At 40.0% G+C, this 17110-nt stretch overlaps 1 protein-coding gene across 5 annotated transcripts in view; it reads left to right on the top strand.

The window, feature by feature from the left end:
* The window catches only part of NDE1 (nudE neurodevelopment protein 1), a 31090-nt gene that overhangs the window by 10816 nt on the left and 3164 nt on the right, over positions 1–17110 (top strand). For all 5 annotated transcript variants that reach the window (XM_057486972.1, XM_057486974.1, XM_057486973.1 and 2 more), the window contains 4 exons: positions 1571–1719; positions 14430–14566; positions 15543–15722; positions 16974–17065. In XM_057486972.1, the coding sequence (XP_057342955.1) occupies positions 1571–1719; positions 14430–14566; positions 15543–15722; positions 16974–17065 (558 nt within the window). The remainder of the gene's footprint in view (positions 1–1570; positions 1720–14429; positions 14567–15542; positions 15723–16973; positions 17066–17110) is intronic.

Here is a 17110-nt window from a genome sequence, read left to right on the forward strand (position 1 = left end):
TCGCCTGGGACTGGTGTGTCCCTGCGTGCCGGTGTAGAGATGCTTCCTCACAGCCAGGAAATGGAATATCAGGGGACTAAGCAGCCTGAGGATGTGGAGTGCCCAACCCCCATCCTGTAAAAGATCAGCTTGTTCTGTGGACTGTGCTCTTTTAGAGCGCTCTCGCCACGCCCCTCTGGCCTAGGCACCATTACGTCATTCTCCCCAGTGCATCCAGACATTTATAGCAACGGCATTGTTTACTCAATTGAATGAAGAAGACGGTTTGCCTGTTTTCCTGACTTTCTAATTAGACCTTGAGCCTTTCCTGTGGGAAATGTTATCTTTATGTATAGATGCAGGAAAGATAGTAAGGGTGTTGAAGGGAAAGTGATTTGAAAGGGGAGCCAGAGAAGAAGTAAGTGTGTATGTGTGAGATGGAAACATGTGTAACCTGGGTTGAAGTGGTTGAGGGCAGTTCAGCATAGTTGTTTTTAAGGACATGAGCCCAGGTGGCCAGGTGGCTCAGCCATTTGCTACCAGTTAATTTGAGGCTAGTGAAGTAACAGCCTCAGTTCCTGTATCCCTGAACTGGCATTAAATGAGGCAACGTAAGGAGCTCATCTCTGAGCCCAGAGGCTGGCGCAGAAGCATGTGGTCAGTGTTAGCTGCTACAATTGGGTAGCAACAGATCTTTGGCAAGTTATCTGGGCTATTCCTTGCCTTGGAAAGCACTAGCCAGATCACACTAAGTTTCTTTTGGTGATTAATAACAGTTTTTCCCCCTCCTCCCTTCTCCCTTCCCACCCCCTCCTTCCCAGAAGTTCAGAAGTTCCTTCTAAACTTCCCCATGCTAGAGGGGAAGTGTCCTGGATCACAAAGTCAGAAGAGTTGTCAAACTAAGTACATGATGTCCTGCCCTCAGTGTGAGGCACAAGCAGCCCAAGTCATTGTGATTCCTGATATTCTCTCTCTAATCCAGGATTGTCGTGTGAAGTGGATTCCTATTGCCCCCATGGATGAAGCTTAGAGAGGTTTATGTGGCTTTTTAAGGCTGTGGATACCTTGAGCAAAATGATTGCTTTGAAGATTGTTGGGGGCTTGACTTCCAGAGGCTATAGGCACCAGGTTTGAGAGGGACAGGATACAAGATGCTCAGGGACCTGGGAGGCAGGAAGCACTGAAGACATGGCAGCTTTGAATGTGGCCCCCTGTTCCTGCCACCTGACCTAATTTGCATAAGAGACCATGTCTGTGGAAAGAAGGTTCTACTGACTGAGCTCAGGCCCCTGGCTATGGTGGGAGGCTGCAAGAGGAAGCATGGCACCTTCTTAGCGTGATGGAAGACTGGTCCCATAAAGATCCATTAATAAGGGAAAGATAAATCCCCTAAAGAAATCAGGGTGCTGGCAGGCTGTGCAGAGGGGGTGGAATGGATGCTCAGTGGCTAAAAACAACACATGTCCACTACAACAGGAGAGCACATCCCAGGACTAACCTTCAGTATTTTAAGGAGATAACAGGGAAGGGAGATAAACATAGCTTATCAGAAGTCTTAAGTCGTACACTCAGTGTTGCTTCCGTCCTTCAGGAGAAGTTTGAGGCCCAGCATTCTGAAGGGTACCGGCAGATCTCAGCCTTGGAGGACGATCTCACCCAAACAAAAGCAATTAAAGACCAACTGCAGAAATACATCAGAGAGCTGGAACAAGCCAATGATGACTTGGAAAGAGCAAAACGGTATGTGGAGGAAAAAACAGATCTTGGAGCCTCTTATCTCTGCCTTTTGCCCCCAGAAACAGGTACCAGGCACTCTGCTAAATATAGGGAGTTCAGCAAAACAAAGCCAGTGCCCATATGGATCTTAAAGTGTCATAGGAAGTGGGCAATAGACAAATAAGAGCAACCTAATTCTAGCAGTAAGTGCTGTAAGTGCAGAGTGCTCTGGGGACATGTGATAGGATATAATAATATGGCCTTTGGTGGGAGAATGCCAGGCAGTACTTCCCAAGGGAAATGCCATTTATGGTAAGACCGAGGATGCAGAGGCATCATCCAGGGGAAGAGCATGAGGTGAGAACATTCCAGGCAGGAGGACAAGCAATGGGCTAAAAAAAGCCCTAAGGTAAGAAGGAAAGAAGCATGATCAAAAAACAGTATTTCTTAAACAGATGTTCTGTTTAGTAGAATACTAACAGTAATAACTAACAATTATTGAATTACTCCAAGCCTGGCACCTTTTTTTTTTTAAAGAAGATCCTTAAAATTTTTTAGGTATAAATTACAATGACATGCACAGATCTTAAGCATTCAGTTCCATCAGTTTGGACAAATGCATGCATTCAGGTAACCCACATTCCTGTTAAGATCTGGAACCTTTGCTCCCTGCTCACAGTTCCTTGCATTATTTTCCTGTGGCTGCTTTAGGGATTACAATGTACATGTTCTACTTTCAGTCTATTTAGTTAATATTATTCCTTTTTCATGGGATAATATTATCCCTAACTTCATGTTAAAGGCAACCTTGTAACCATATAGTTTTATTTACCATTCTGGAACTTAATGCTATAGTTGTACAGTATCTACAAATACTATGGATTCCATAATACATTACCATCTTTGCTTTAAAAAGCTGAGTATATTTCAAAGAAATTAAGAGGGAAAAAGATAGCCTTTTATATTTACCACATATTTACCATTTCTGGTTCGTTCCTTCTTGAAGATCTGAGTTTCCCTCTGGTATCATTTCCCTTCAGCTTCAAGAACTTCCCTTAGGATTTCATGTATTACAGGTTCTCTGACCATGAATTCTAGCTTTAGTTTATCTGAAAATGTCTTTGTTTTGCCTAATTCCCAAAGGATATTTGCACTGGATGTAGAATTTTGGATTTGACAGGTTTTTTTTCTTTCTTTCAGCACTTTAAAGATGTTCCACTGTCTTCTGGTCTCCTTGCTTCAGGTCAGAAGTTAGTGGTCATGCAAATAGTCACTCCCCTGTATGTTATGTGGTGTTTTTCTGTGGCTGCTCTCAGATTGTCTCTGTATTTTTAGTTTTCAATAGTTTGATTATGATGGGCCTGGATTTCATATGTATTTATCCTGATAGGGGTTTACTGGGCTTCTTTAGTCTTTAAATTTGTCTTTTGCCAAATTTAACTTCGGTCATTCTTTCCTCCAAGATTTCTGCTGCCCCGTTCTTTGTCTTCTGTCTTTCTGGGACACCAATTATACAAATGTTTGTTGTTTTGATACTGTTACACTGGTTCCTTAGACTCTCTTTCTTCCCCCGACCCCCAATCTTTTTTCTTTGGGTTCCTCAAATTGGATAATTTCTATTGATCTAGTTTCAAGTTCATTGACACCTCTCCTCCAATCTGCTGTTAAGCTACTTCCAATAGTGTTTAATTTTAGGTATTGCCTTTTCAGCTGTAGAATTTCCTATTTTTAAAATTCAATAATTTCTGTTCCTCTACTGAGATTTCTTTCTTTACATCCTTGAGCATGTGTGTAATAGCTACTTTAACATCCTTTTCTGCTAATTCCAATATCTGGGTTATCTCAGGGTTGATTTCCATTTCTATGGCGTTAGGGTTATGTTTTCCTGCTCTTCATGTGTCTACTACTTTTGGATTATGTTCTGGACATTATGAATGATGTGTTGAAGAAACTATGGATTATTTTATGTTGTCAATTTAGGTTGTTTGTTAACTGGGCTGAATTTAGACTACAAACTCTGTCTCTCCTTAATGGGCAGTAGCTGAAATCTGTTGGATTCTTTTAGCCTTAGATGGGCTGTTTCAAGTCTGCTGTGCGCATTTGTGGTTCAGAGGTCAGAGAGAGATGTGGGAATAATTTACATGCAGAATTTGGGACTCCCCCAGGGTAATGGATTTCTATCACTGGAGCAATATGCAAAAAGCTTATAATGATGTAAAATTCACCCACTGCTGTTTGTTCTTCCAAATGTTGGTTCCCTTCCACTTTTTGTTGGATACCTTCAGATCATTGTTTTTTTCATTTTGCCCAGAGGTTTTAGTTACAATTTACAGAGGTTTGGTCTTACACAAGCATTACCAGAAGTAGACTCTCCTGTTGTGTCAGTTTGTAAGAGTTCTTTATATATTTTTGCTACTTATCTTCTGTCCTGTGTCAAAAACTTTTTTACAGAATAATCTATCTGTTGACTTTGTGGTATCATTTTCCATATGTACAGATCATCCATTGTGTCTTCTTTACAAAATAAAAATAAAATAGCTTTTAGGTTTCCAGATTTCACTAGGGATATCTCCTTGATCCTTTGATGGGGCATGGATTCTTAATTTTTCTTTTGCAGGATTTTTTATTGTTTTATACTTATGCCTTTAATCCACCTGGAATTTATTTTTGATTCTCATTTAAGATAGGGGTCCAATTTTATTTTCATTAGGTAGGTAGACAGTTTTGCCAGTACTATTTATTAAATACTCTCTTCTTTTTTCCACTGAATTAAACTCATCTCTGTCAGAAGTTAACCTGCCGTATATCCTGGGTTCTAATTCTGCATTCTCTGTTTTAGTCTTGTACACAATTTGTGAATTACTATACCAACACCATAATGACTTCATTACTGTGGCTTTATAGTACATTCTGATTCTTCTCAAATCACTGGGATGGATATTCCACCCATAGCTATTGATCCAAAAAAGGTCATGTGGCCAAGCCTTGTTAATGGGTGGGGAAGGACCTTCCACCCAGAATAAGACTACTACAAGGGTGTGGATGCAAGGAAAAAGAATTGGGCCCAATAAAACAGTCTACCGCAAAGAGATGGGAAATTCATGTGGTTCAAAAGTCATATACGAAAGGGTAGAGTTTTTATGTAAATTCAAGCAAGTAAAAATAAAAATTTGTATTATGCCCCCCCTTTTTTTTTTCCTGCAAAAGAGCATTCATTATATATGCACTGTTGTACCTCTTGCTTTTTCATGTAACAGTAGATTCTTGGAAATATTTCTGTATTGGGATACAGAGCACTCTTTGTTTTCTTCCAAGTGCATAATAATTCTATTTTATGGTTGGTAGTGTACTGTATAATATATAATAGTTTATTTTTCCATTCCCCTGTGGATGGATATCTGCCTAATTTCCATTCTTTTGCAATGATAAGTAAGCAGTGCTGTAGTAAATTATAAGCATTGCTTGCACAAGTGTATGTCTGTATAAGTTCCTAGAAGTGTAATTGCTGGGTCAAAGGATATATGCATTTGTGACTTTGATAGTTGTTGTCCAGTTGTTCTCTGTATGGTTGTACCAGTTTACATTCCCAACAGCTATATTATGTAAGTCCTTATTTTCCAAATAGCTTCACTGACAGAGTGGTTTTCAAATTGTGGACTTCTGCCAATCTGATAGGTGACTTACTGGTACAGTCCTGAATACTGAGTGACCTTGAGTTGCTTTTCATAAGTTTAAGAACTGTTTTATTTCTTCTTGCATCCACACTCTTGTAGTAGTCTTATTCTGGGTGGAAGGTCCTAAACTCAGAGCCAACTAAAAATTAAAATTCCTTAAATGTTATATTAATATGAATGCTAAGATACCAAAAGTTCTACAAAGATTAAAGTTGCTTTAATTTTACTCTTTTATGTGTTATGGTTATATACACTTCTGCTAATTTTTTAATTTTTGAGGTAAAAAAGCACTTAACTTCAAATTTATGATCTGAACCGTTTTCAAGTGTATAGTTCAGTAGTGTAAAGAATTTTTTATTGATGTACACACAATAAATGTATTAACATTATTGTGCAGCAGCTCTCCAGAACTTTTCCATCTTGTAACACTGAAACTCTATACCCACGAAACACTAATTGTTCCACCCTGTTTCCTCTAGCCTTTGGTAATCAGCTTTCTACTTTCTGTTTCTATGATTTTGACCATTTTAAATGCAGCATATGAATGGAATCATATGGTATTTGTCCTTTTGTGACTGGCTTATTCTCTCAGTATAATGTCCTTGAGCTTCATCATTGTAGCCTGTGACAGGATTTCTTTCCTTTTTAAAGACTGCATAATATTCCATTGCATGCATATGGCACATTTTCTTTATCCATTTCCCTGTGGATATTTGCATTGCTTCCACCTCTTGGCTATTGTGAATAGTGCTTTTATGAACATGGGAGTGCATATATTTCTTTGAAAGCCTGCTTTCAATTCCTTCGATTATATATCCAAAAGTGTGATTGCTGGATCATATGATAACTCTGTTTTACACTTCTCAAAAAACCTCCACTCTGTTTTCTATAATGACCACACCATTTTATATTCCCACCATCAGTGAGCAAAGGTTCCAACTTTTCTGCATCCTTGTCAACACTTGTTATTTTCTGTTCTTTTGATAGTGGCAGTTCTGATAGGTATGAGGTGGTATATGTAGACTTTCAGAGAATTTATTGGCTCCAAGAAGGGTATGTTCTTAGTTACCTAAAAATGTATCTCTAAATATTCATATTTCCTGAAAATCTATTTTCCTATTTAACTTGTTTTCAAGTTCTCAATAACCATACATGAGATTAGCAGCTTTCACAGTCACTGTGTCTTACGGCATTTTACTCTTATGATAATAAATATGCTTTTGCACATCAGTTTTCAGAATTTGAATATATAAAGCACATAGAGCAATTTGCATTCAGGTTACAACAAGGATGCTTACCTTTATTTGGAATCAAATATTCACATAGTAACAATGAATCTAATTCTGAGCCCTGCTGGTGTGATATTGAATATATACAATTACATGATCATTGATCCACACAGATTCAGGAATGCCAGAAATGCCACTGAAATTGGTTTCTAGTTCTGTGGCATTCTAGAAACCAATAGTAGATTTTGACCAAATACTGAGTTTAAATTTTTGATCCAGTTGGGATTTATCTTGGGCTGCAGCATGAGATATAGATCCAACATTGATTTTTTTCCATGGCTACCTAAGAGCTCCCAACCTCGACTTGCACCAGCCACCTTTCCATCAATGACTTGTGATATCACCTTTATTATCAATTAAGTTCTCACATGTGTTTGAATCTATTTCTGGACCTTTGTTTCTCCTAGCCTGTTTTTATAACTGTTTAACTCTATACCACCTTTGTTCATTTTTGTGGCCTTATACTAGTATGTTCTCTATATCAAATAGAGCTAGCTCCCCTGATCTCTCTTATTTAAAAAAACATATATATTTTTTTTTAATTGAGGTACATAGAATAAAATAAACAAATCTTAGTGTACAGCCTGATGAATTTTGACATGTGTATACACTCATGTAACCCTTGCCCAGATCAAGATACCAAACATTCTCACTGATTTTTTTCCCCTATACCTATTTCACCCATCCCTCTACTCTCCTCCCCTGTGGTAACCACCAGTCTGTTCTTTGTGTCTATGAGTCTATTTCAATTTTGTTTGTTTTATCTTTTAGATTCCACATTTCTACTGTGAAATCATATGGTATTTGTCTTTCTCTGACTTGTATTTCATTTAGCATAATACCCTCTAGGTCTTTTCATATTATCACAAATGTTAAGAGTCCATTCTTTTTTATGGCTGAGTAATATTCCATTCCATATATGTACCGTGTCTTTGTTATCCATTCATCTGTTGATGAACAGTTAGGTTTCCATATTTTGGCTATTGTAAATAATGCGGCAATATACATAGGAGTGCATACATCTTTTTGAATCTGTGATTTTGTTTTCTTTAGGTAAATTCCCAGAAGTAGAATTGCTGGATCATATGATACATCTACCTTTAGTCTTTTAAGAAACCTCCATACTGCTTTCTATAGTGAAGGCACCAATTTGCAATTCCACCAGCAAAGCATGAGGGTTCCCTTTTCTTCATATCCTCACCAACACTTATTTCTTGTCTTGTTGATATTAGCCATTCTGACTTGTGTGAGGTGATACCTCACTGTGGTTTTGATTTGCATTTCCCTGATGGTTAGTGAGGATGAGCATCTTTTCACGTGTCTATTGGTCATCTGTATGACTTCTTTGGTAAAATGTCTATTCAGGTCCTCTGTCCATATTTTAATCAGATTATTTGCTTTTTTGGTGTTGAGTTGTATGAGTTCTTTATATATTTTGTATATTAGCACCTTATGAGATATATTATTTGCAAATATATTCTCCCATACAGTAGGTTACAGTAGGTTCCCTTTTCATTTTGTTGTTTTCCTTTGCTGTGCAGAGGCTTTCAGTTTGATGTTGTCCCACTTGTTTATTTTTGCTTTTGTTTCCCTTGCCAGGGGAGACATATCCAGAAAAAAATTATTAATGCTGCTGATGAAGAGTTTACTGCCTATATTTTCTTCTAGAAGTTTTATAGTGTCAGGTCTTATATTCAAGTATTTAATTGATTTTGAATTTACTTTTTGTGTATGGTGTAAGACAGTGACCCCTTTTCTTTCTTTTGCATGTAGCTGTCCAGTGTTCCCAACACCATTTATTAGAGACAGTCTTTTCCCCATTGTATATTCTTGCCTCCTTTGTATATATTAATTATCCACATAGTCATGGGTGTATTTCTGGGCTTTCTATTCTGTTCCACTGAGGTGTGTGTTTGTTCTTGTGCTGGTACCATACCTATTTTGATATAGTAGCTTTGTAGTATAGTTTGAAATCAGGGCTTATGACACCCTTCAGGTTTACTGTCCGTTCTCCAGATTCCTTGGGCTATTGAGGGTTTTGTTGTGGTTCCATACACATTTTAGGATTATTTGCTCTGGTTCAGTGAAAAATGCCAATTGTATTTTGATAGAGATTGCACTGAATCTGTAGATTGCTTTGGGCAGCACAGCCATTTTAACAGTTCTAATTCTTCCTATCCATGAACATGGGATAGCTTTCCATTTATTTGTGTCTTCAATTTCTTCAGCGTCTTATAATTTGCAGAATATAGATCTTTCACCTCCTTGGTTAAATTTATTCCTGGGTATTTTATTTTTTTTGATGCAGTTGAAAATGGGATTGATTTCTTAAGTTTCTCTATGTTAGTTCATTATTTGTATATAGAAACAACCCAGATTTCTGTATATTGACTTTGTATCCTGTGACTCTACTGAATTCATTTATTCTAGTAGTTTTTGGTGGAGTCCTCAGGCTTTTCTATATCCAGTAACATGTCATCTGCAAATAGTGACAGTTTTACTTCTTCCTTACCAATTTGGATGCCTTTTATTTCTTTTCCTTGCCTAAATTTTATGGCTAGGTTTTCCAGTACTATGTTGCATAGAAGTGGTGAGAGTGGACATCCTTGTCTTGTTCTTGATTTTGGAGAAAGAACTTTCAGCTTTTCTCCATTGAGTATGATGTTAGCTGTGAGTTTATCATTTATGGCCTTTATTATGTTGAGGTGTGTTCTCTCTTATGCCCACTTTGTTGAGAATTTTATCATAAATGGATGTTAAATTCTGTCATGCATTTTCAGCATCTGTTGAGATGATCATATGTTTTTTTATCCTTCTTTTTGTTAATGTGGCATATCACATTTATTTGCACATGTTGAGCCATCCTTGCATCCCTGGAAGAAATCCCACTTGGTCATGGTAAATGATCCTTTTAATGTATTCTTGAATTCAGTTTGCTAATATTTCATTGAGGATATTTGCATCTGTGTACATCAGGGATATTGGTCTGTAATTTCCTTTTTTTATAGTTTCTTTGATTTTGGTAAAAGGGTGATACTGATACTGGCCTAATAGAATGAATTTGGAAGCTTTCCTTCCTCTTTAATTTTCTGGAGTAATTTGAGAAGGATAGGTATTAACTCTTCTTTAAATCTTTGGTAGAATTCACCTGTGAAGCTGTCTGGTTATGGCATTTTGTTTATTGGGAGTTTTTTGATTATCTGTTCAATTCCATTACTAGTAATCAGTCTGTTCAGATTTTCTGTTTCTTTCTGGTTCGGTCTTGGAAGATTACATGTTTCTAGGAATTTATCCATTTCTTACACATTATCTAATTTGATGGCATATAATTTTTCATAATACTGTATTATAGTCATTTGTATTGTGTAGGTTGTAACTTCTCTTTCATTTCCAATTTTATTTGAATCCTTTTTCCTTAATGAGTCTAGCTAAAGGTTTATCAATTTTATCTTTTTAAAGAACCAGCTCTTAGTTTCATTGATCTTTTGTATTTCTTTTCAGTCTCTATTTCATTTCTTTCTACTCTTGTATTTATTATTTCCTTCCTTCTACTAACTTGGGGCTTCATTCTTTTTCTAGTTCCTTTAGGTATAGGATTAAATTGTTTATTTGAGATTTTTCTTGTTTCTTGAGATAGGCCTGTAATGCTATGAACTTCCCTCTTAAAACTGCTTTTGCTGCATCCCAAAGATTTTTGTTGCATTTCTATTTTCATTATTCTCCAAGTATTATTTTATTTCCTCTTTAATTTCTTTGTTTGACCCATTTGTTGTTTAGTAGCATAGTGTTTAGCCTGCGTGTGTTCGTGTTTTCCAGTTTTTTTTCCTGTAATTAATTTCTAATTTTAATACTATTGCAGTCTAAAAAGATGCTTGGTATGATTTCAATCTTCCTAAATTTATTAAGACATGTTTTGTGGCCTAATACGATCTGGTTTGAAGAAATGAGTAGTCTGTTGTTTTGGGATGTAATATTCTGTATATATTTATTAGGTTCATTTGGTCTAATGTATCATTCAAAAAATCATTCCTTATTGATTTCCTGTCTGGATGACGTAATGTATTACTGACAATCTTTCCCTTCATGTTTGTTAACCAAGTGCTCTTACGTTGGGTGCATAGATATTTACAAGGAAGCCTTCTTGGATTGAATGCTTAATCATTACATAATGTTCTTCTTTGTCTCTTTTTAGTCTTTGTTTAGAAGTCTGTTTTGTTTTGTATAAGTTATGCTGCTCCAGCTTTTTTTTTTTCATTTTATTTGCATGAAATATCTTTTTCCATACATTCAGTTTCAGTCTGTGTATGTCTTTAGGTCTGAAGTAAGTCTCTTGTAGGCATCATATAGATGGGTCTTATTTTTTTATCCATTCAGTCATCCTATGACTTTTGATTGGAGCATTTAGTCCATTTACATTTAAAGTAATTACTGATAAGTATGTACTCTGCCATTTTATTAAACATTTTCTGGTTGTTTTGTTGTTCTTCTCTGGTCCTTTTTTCCCTGCTCTCTTCCCTTGTACATGATGACTTTTTCTAGTGTTATGGCTGCATTCCTTTCTCTTTATTTTTTTGCATATCTATTACAGGTTTTTGGTTTCTGGTTACTATTGTAGTTTATAGATGGTGTCTACATATATAGCAGTCTATGCCAAGTTGACTATCACTTAAGTTCAAAAGCATTCTAACTGTACTACATTTTTAACTCCCCCTCCTCCATGTTTTATATGCACAATGTCTTCTTTAATCACCTTTTTATTTAGTGATTCCCTTAACTAATTTTTAGAAGTAGTTGGTTTTACTACTTTTGCCTTTTAACCTTCATACTAGCTTTTCAGAGATTGGTCTACTACTGTTGCTGTTTGCTTTTGCCAGTGAAATTTTTTTTTCATAATTTTCTTCTTGTCGTGGCCTTTCCTTTTCCTCTTAAAGAAGTCCCCTTAACATTTCATACAAGGCTGGTTTAATGGTGACGAACGCCTTTAACCTCGGTTTACCAGAGAAGCTCTTTACCTCTGCTTCAGCTCTGAATGATACCCTTGCTGGGTAGAGAGTATCCTTGGTTGTGGGTCTTTCTCTTCCAGCATTTTGAAAAGATCAAGACATTCCCTTCTGGCCTCTAGGGTGTCTGGTGAAAAATCAGCTGATAGCCTTACAGGGTCTCCCTTGTAGGTAACTTTTCATAGTCTCTCTTTGTCTTTGATGTTTTAATTATTAAGCCTCTTGGTGTGGGCCTCCTTGAATTCATCCTTTTTGGGGCTCTCTGTGATTTCTGAACCTGGATGTTTCCTTCCTTTACTAGGTTAGCGAATTTTTCAGCTATTATTTCTTTAAGTTTTCAACTCCTCTCTCTCTCCCTTTTCTTTTGGGGATTCCTATAATATGAATATTAGGACATTTGATGTCCCAGAAGTCTCTTAAACTATCCTTTTTCTTTTTCTTCTTCTTTCTTTCTGCTGTTCAGCTTGAGTGCTTTCCATTACTCTCTCTTCCAAGTTGCTGATCTGTTCTGCATCCTCTGGTCTGCTGTGGACTCCCTCTAGTGTATTTTTAAGTTTCATGTATTGTGTTTTTGGCTGGCTGGTGGCTGGGTGAGCCTGAGACAGGCGTGTCCAGTGCTGGGGCACCCAGGGTGTGGGCTGGGGGTCTCCTGTGTGTGGTTGCCAGCTGAAACCATGCTAGCAGGGCAGCCAGTGTGAAAAAGGCACAGTCCAGGAGGCTCCCAAGTGGACAGCCCCTCTGCCAGGGTGCCTGGAGGTGGGGCAGAGAGGCATTGTCTGGGTTTTCCCAGGTGGGCGTCAGCCAGGGCCACCCACACTGATGGAGTGAATGGGTGCAGTCCGGGGGTCTCTTGGATTCACACATAGCTAGGGCTGTGAGAACAAGGTGGCCAAGGATGGTAGGGACATGGGCACAGTGAATCTGTGTGAGTGTCGCACTAGTGCCACCTTGGTGGGACTGCTGGCTCTCCGACAGGCGTGTTTGGGTGTGGTGGGGGTCCAGGAACTGCCTCCCTCACACCTGGAGCTAGTGAGTTCACCCTGACCATGCTCTCTTTCACACTGTCAGTGTGGGGGGGAAATGTAACAGTGGTGCTCGCCCTGCTCTCGTTTGCCCTAGCAGTGTCCAGGGGCAGTGTAAACAGTGGTGCCCGCCAGGTCTCCGGAGCTGGAGAGAGTGTGAGCAGTTCTCCTGCCATTTGGTGGTTGGGTTTTAACCCTTCTTTGTATGTGGTCTTTTTATCCTTCACTGTGCAGAAGGTGTTCACACAGGCCTCTGCTCTTCCTCAGGATGAACTACTCTATGTGTTTGGCATATATGTGGAAGGAGGTGAGCGCAGGCTCTTTCTACGCTGCCATCTTGGACCCGCGTCCCCCTGATTCCTTCTTTTTCAGAGTTCTCCTGGCCATTCTTGTTTTATTACCATGTGATCTTTCAAATCTGTGCCCCTGTGCCTGTGTCCCCCAATAGAAACCTATTAGCATTTTTATTAGGGTGGTGGTAAACTTAGTAGGTAACTTACAGAGAATTGATTTCTTGATGATATTAGGTCTTCCCCTTCATAAAATCCATGTCTGCATTTCAATAAGCCTGTGCCCTACACTAAGTTGTATATATTTGTTGTTACATGAATTCCTAGGCATTTTATCTTTTTTGTTTGATTATGTCGTCCCTCAGGTTCATTTTAACTGGTTCCAGTATTATAGTCCTAAATATTATCCCTTTGTTGTTTTTAATCAGGTACTTTGGTAACTTTATCTTATTTATCTCTGAAATCCCTTTGTGGGTAGGTACTAATATGACTTAATTAGAACACAGTAGGATATGTTAGATAAATGAATGAATTGACCCTCTGCGGTTGTTGTAGGACTGGAAGCCCAGAGAGGTTAAGTTGCCCAAGGACACTTAGCTAATCTTTTGTGGAAGAGCCAGGTATCAACTCCTATGTTCTGCCCTAAACATATGCTTCTAACTATTGTGGTACACAATTAGCAGGATGTTAAAGGTCTTCTGGAGACAAACACCAGATTAGTAAAGAAATCGCTGGCATTTATTTACCACTGAAGTGTGAAATATCTGTTTCATGCTTCTTATATTATTCACGCTCACCAATCCCATTGTGTGGAGGTTCTATTACTGTCCCTGTTCTGCATGTGAAGAAACTGGGCAGGCTGCCCTCTACCTCAGAGTCAAACAGATTTCTTCAGTACAGCACTTCTCAGTGCCTTTAACACAGCATTCTAGTGAAATGTCTGCACTGTTTACAAGACGTGGTTTTGCTGGGCTGGGGCTGGACATTTTTAACTTTTTAAACCTAAGGTAACTGAGAGATTAGAGATGCTGCCTTCTACCTGTTTAAATGCATGTTGTTAAGCTGTGTGCACATTTTAGTAGGGTATTCTGAATACTGGTTTCTATTGTGGATCTCCTAGAGAGGATGGAGCCTGCTGCTCCTGGCGTTTGACTGGGCCCTGTATGTGGTCCTGATGAGGCCCTCACTCATTGCTAAGTGCTATATGGACATTTTCTCACTTAATCCTCATGACAGCCTTGGGCACCTCAAGAGCTAAGACGATTTTCATTCTGTAGGTGAAGAGTCCAGGTCTCAGAAGGTTAAGGGGCTTGCTTAGGTCTTGGCATCTAGGAGGTGCCTGTGCTGGGATTTGCACCCCTTTGTATCCAACCCTGCCTGTCTCCCAGGTCTGTACGTACCAGATGGATTGCATCTGGTGGTTTGCTCTCCTGGACCACTTTGCTTGTCTCTTACACAGGGCCACCATCATGTCTCTGGAAGACTTTGAACAGCGCTTGAATCAAGCCATTGAAAGAAATGCCTTCCTGGAGAGTGAACTTGATGAAAAGGAGAATCTCCTAGAATCTGTTCAGCGACTAAAGGATGAAGCCAGAGGTCAGAAGGCATTAGCTGCATTCTGCACACTCTCATGAGCACGGTCCGCTCTCCCTACCTGAGAACATTTCGTTCTACAGCACTGACCAGTGTTACCTTGCTGGCAATCCATGCCGTCCTTGGCACACAGGCTGCCTGGTCAGAGGGCAGGGGACTACACCAGGCAGGCTCTAGCCTTGGTGCCTCCCATGCTAAGGATCGTCAGATGTCCAAACCCTTAAAGGCCCCTTGTGAGCATTTAAACCCACCAATGGCTTCATGCTCAGTAGGAGCATGGAAATTTTGCAGGGAGAAAATTCCTAGTGATGGAATTGCCAGCTAGCCCAGTATTTGTGTGACTTGAAGGCAGCTGATACATGTTGCTTAGAATTCCAGGACCTCATCAGCATTTGCCTTTGGAGGTGAGCATTTCCAGAGGTGGCATTTCCAAACTGCAGCAAGACATTAGTGGATCATCCCAGTTGGGTACAGAAAAGATTGTTAAAAAGTCCCAGTTTATAAATTAATTTAGTTTCTAATGTGTAGCTGGTAGAAGAGGGATTAAAAGGAAAAAATTCTTTTTAGTAGGTATGCACATACCTGAAACGGTACGTGTGAAAAGGCAGACAAAAAGGGTTGAAAAGATGCCCTTGTTGTGGTGATCATGAGTGAGGAGGGAGTATGGGGATGGATGGGAAAGCATATTCCCCCTTAGTATTCCATGTGCCCTGCCACATTGGGATTTTTTGAAACAATAAAAGCATTTGTGTATCACTGCCATAGTTTTAAAAACCTGTTTAAACATTTGCATTTTTACTCATAAGAGAAATCATAGTTTCATAAGCCTGCTAGGCAGGGCCCCACAGGTTTCACTGCCTTCAGGGTTTTCACACTGGTACTTCGGGTACTACTTTCTCCTGACCAGAATCTACTGTTGACCCTCCTCTTCCTCCATCATCCAAAGCAAGGATTTAATCTGAATCCTTTCCCTGGCCAGATTTGCGGCAAGAATTGGCTGTGCAGCAAAAGCAGGAGAAACCCAGGACCCCCATGCCCAGCTCGGTGGAAATGGAAAGGACAGAAACAGCTGTGCAAGCCACTGGCTCTGTGCCGTCAACTCCCACAGCTCATCGAGGACCCAGCTCTAGCTTAAACACACCAGGGACCTTCAGACATGGTAAGGGGAATGGGAAAATGAGGAGGATTTTCTTTGCTTCACAGAGCTTTTCCAGGTGAGAACCTGGAGTGGTCCTGGGTGAGAGAGAAATGGACCAGGCTGTACAGCAGGGAGCAGACTGGGATAATCACAGGCAGAGCATTGAGGCAAGTGAGAAGGGCCTCTTGGGTGTGAGGCAGTAGGGAGCAGTGGAGTCTGTGGTGAGCTGGAAAATGGAAGCCACATGTAGAGGGGGCTGCTGCCACTTTGCTCTACCACAGGGAACATGGGCCCAGCATCAGCAGACATTGCCATTCTTCACCAGACACCAGAAATCCTCTTGGTGTATATGAAATCTTCCAAAGTTAAAGTTTCAGTAACTAAATAAAAAAGTTGTGTGGGTCCAGGAGTATATGCATTCAGAACTGGAGCCAGTGTAACCTGTGCTGTGTAGTAAAGATGAGAAATAGGAGTTCTCACCCGTCCCTCTGCTGACTAATCAACTGTGATACTTTGATTGGGCCACTTAATAGCAAACAATGACAATGGACAATTACAAAGTGCTCAGTGTGTGTGACTGCTTGAAGGGCTTGGCATATATCCACATGACCTCACTGAATTCTCACCACCTGCCCAAGGTCAAGTAATGCAAGTGCTACTATCCCAGTTTGGTGGGCGAGGAGACCGAGGCCCTGAGCAGAGCCGCTTGCCTGAAGACACACAGACGGGCCTCAAACCCAGGCAGGCTGGCCCAGGGCTGACATTGCCACATACTGCTTGTCCTCTGCAATGCAGAGACTGGTGAGAGTCCCAGAATCCCAGTCCACAGCAGCATTTCCCACTCTTTGGTATTCATGCCAGTCAGCTGGGCACCTCTGATTTGGCAGGTCTGGCTGGGCCCTGAGATCCTGCCTTGGGGAGAGAGGCTGTGTAGAGCAGAACCCTTACAAATGTGGTTTGCTCAGATGCTATTTCTGTTAGCTAACTCTGTGGATCCCTAGAATTTCAAGAGGGCTTCTTTTGATCTGTTTTAAAAGAACAGCCTATTAAGATAAATATTTAATACAGTCACTGTAAGGCTGTGAAACACTGGCCATCAAATAGACTTAGTGTGTTAGATAGTTAAATGTCAGATGAAACAGAGCAGCATCCAGAATCAAAGGGAAGAGTCAGCTTTCCTCACCCACCCATGGGGTTTCGCATTTAGAGATGTTGGCGCACAGACTTAGGACTGCAGATGGGTGTTCCATGTGCTTCCCTTTGCACACCCAGGTCTGGATGACTCCAAGGGAGGGACCCCGCTCACGCCTGCGGCCCGGATATCAGCCCTCAACATCGTGGGAGACCTGCTGCGGAAAGTGGGGGTAAGGCCCATGCCTGCCTGGGGCTTGGCACAGCTTCTTGCCTGT

The sequence above is a fragment of the Manis pentadactyla genome, chromosome 10 (assembly GCF_030020395.1).
Source record: "Manis pentadactyla isolate mManPen7 chromosome 10, mManPen7.hap1, whole genome shotgun sequence".
Lineage (NCBI taxonomy): Eukaryota > Metazoa > Chordata > Mammalia > Pholidota > Manidae > Manis > Manis pentadactyla.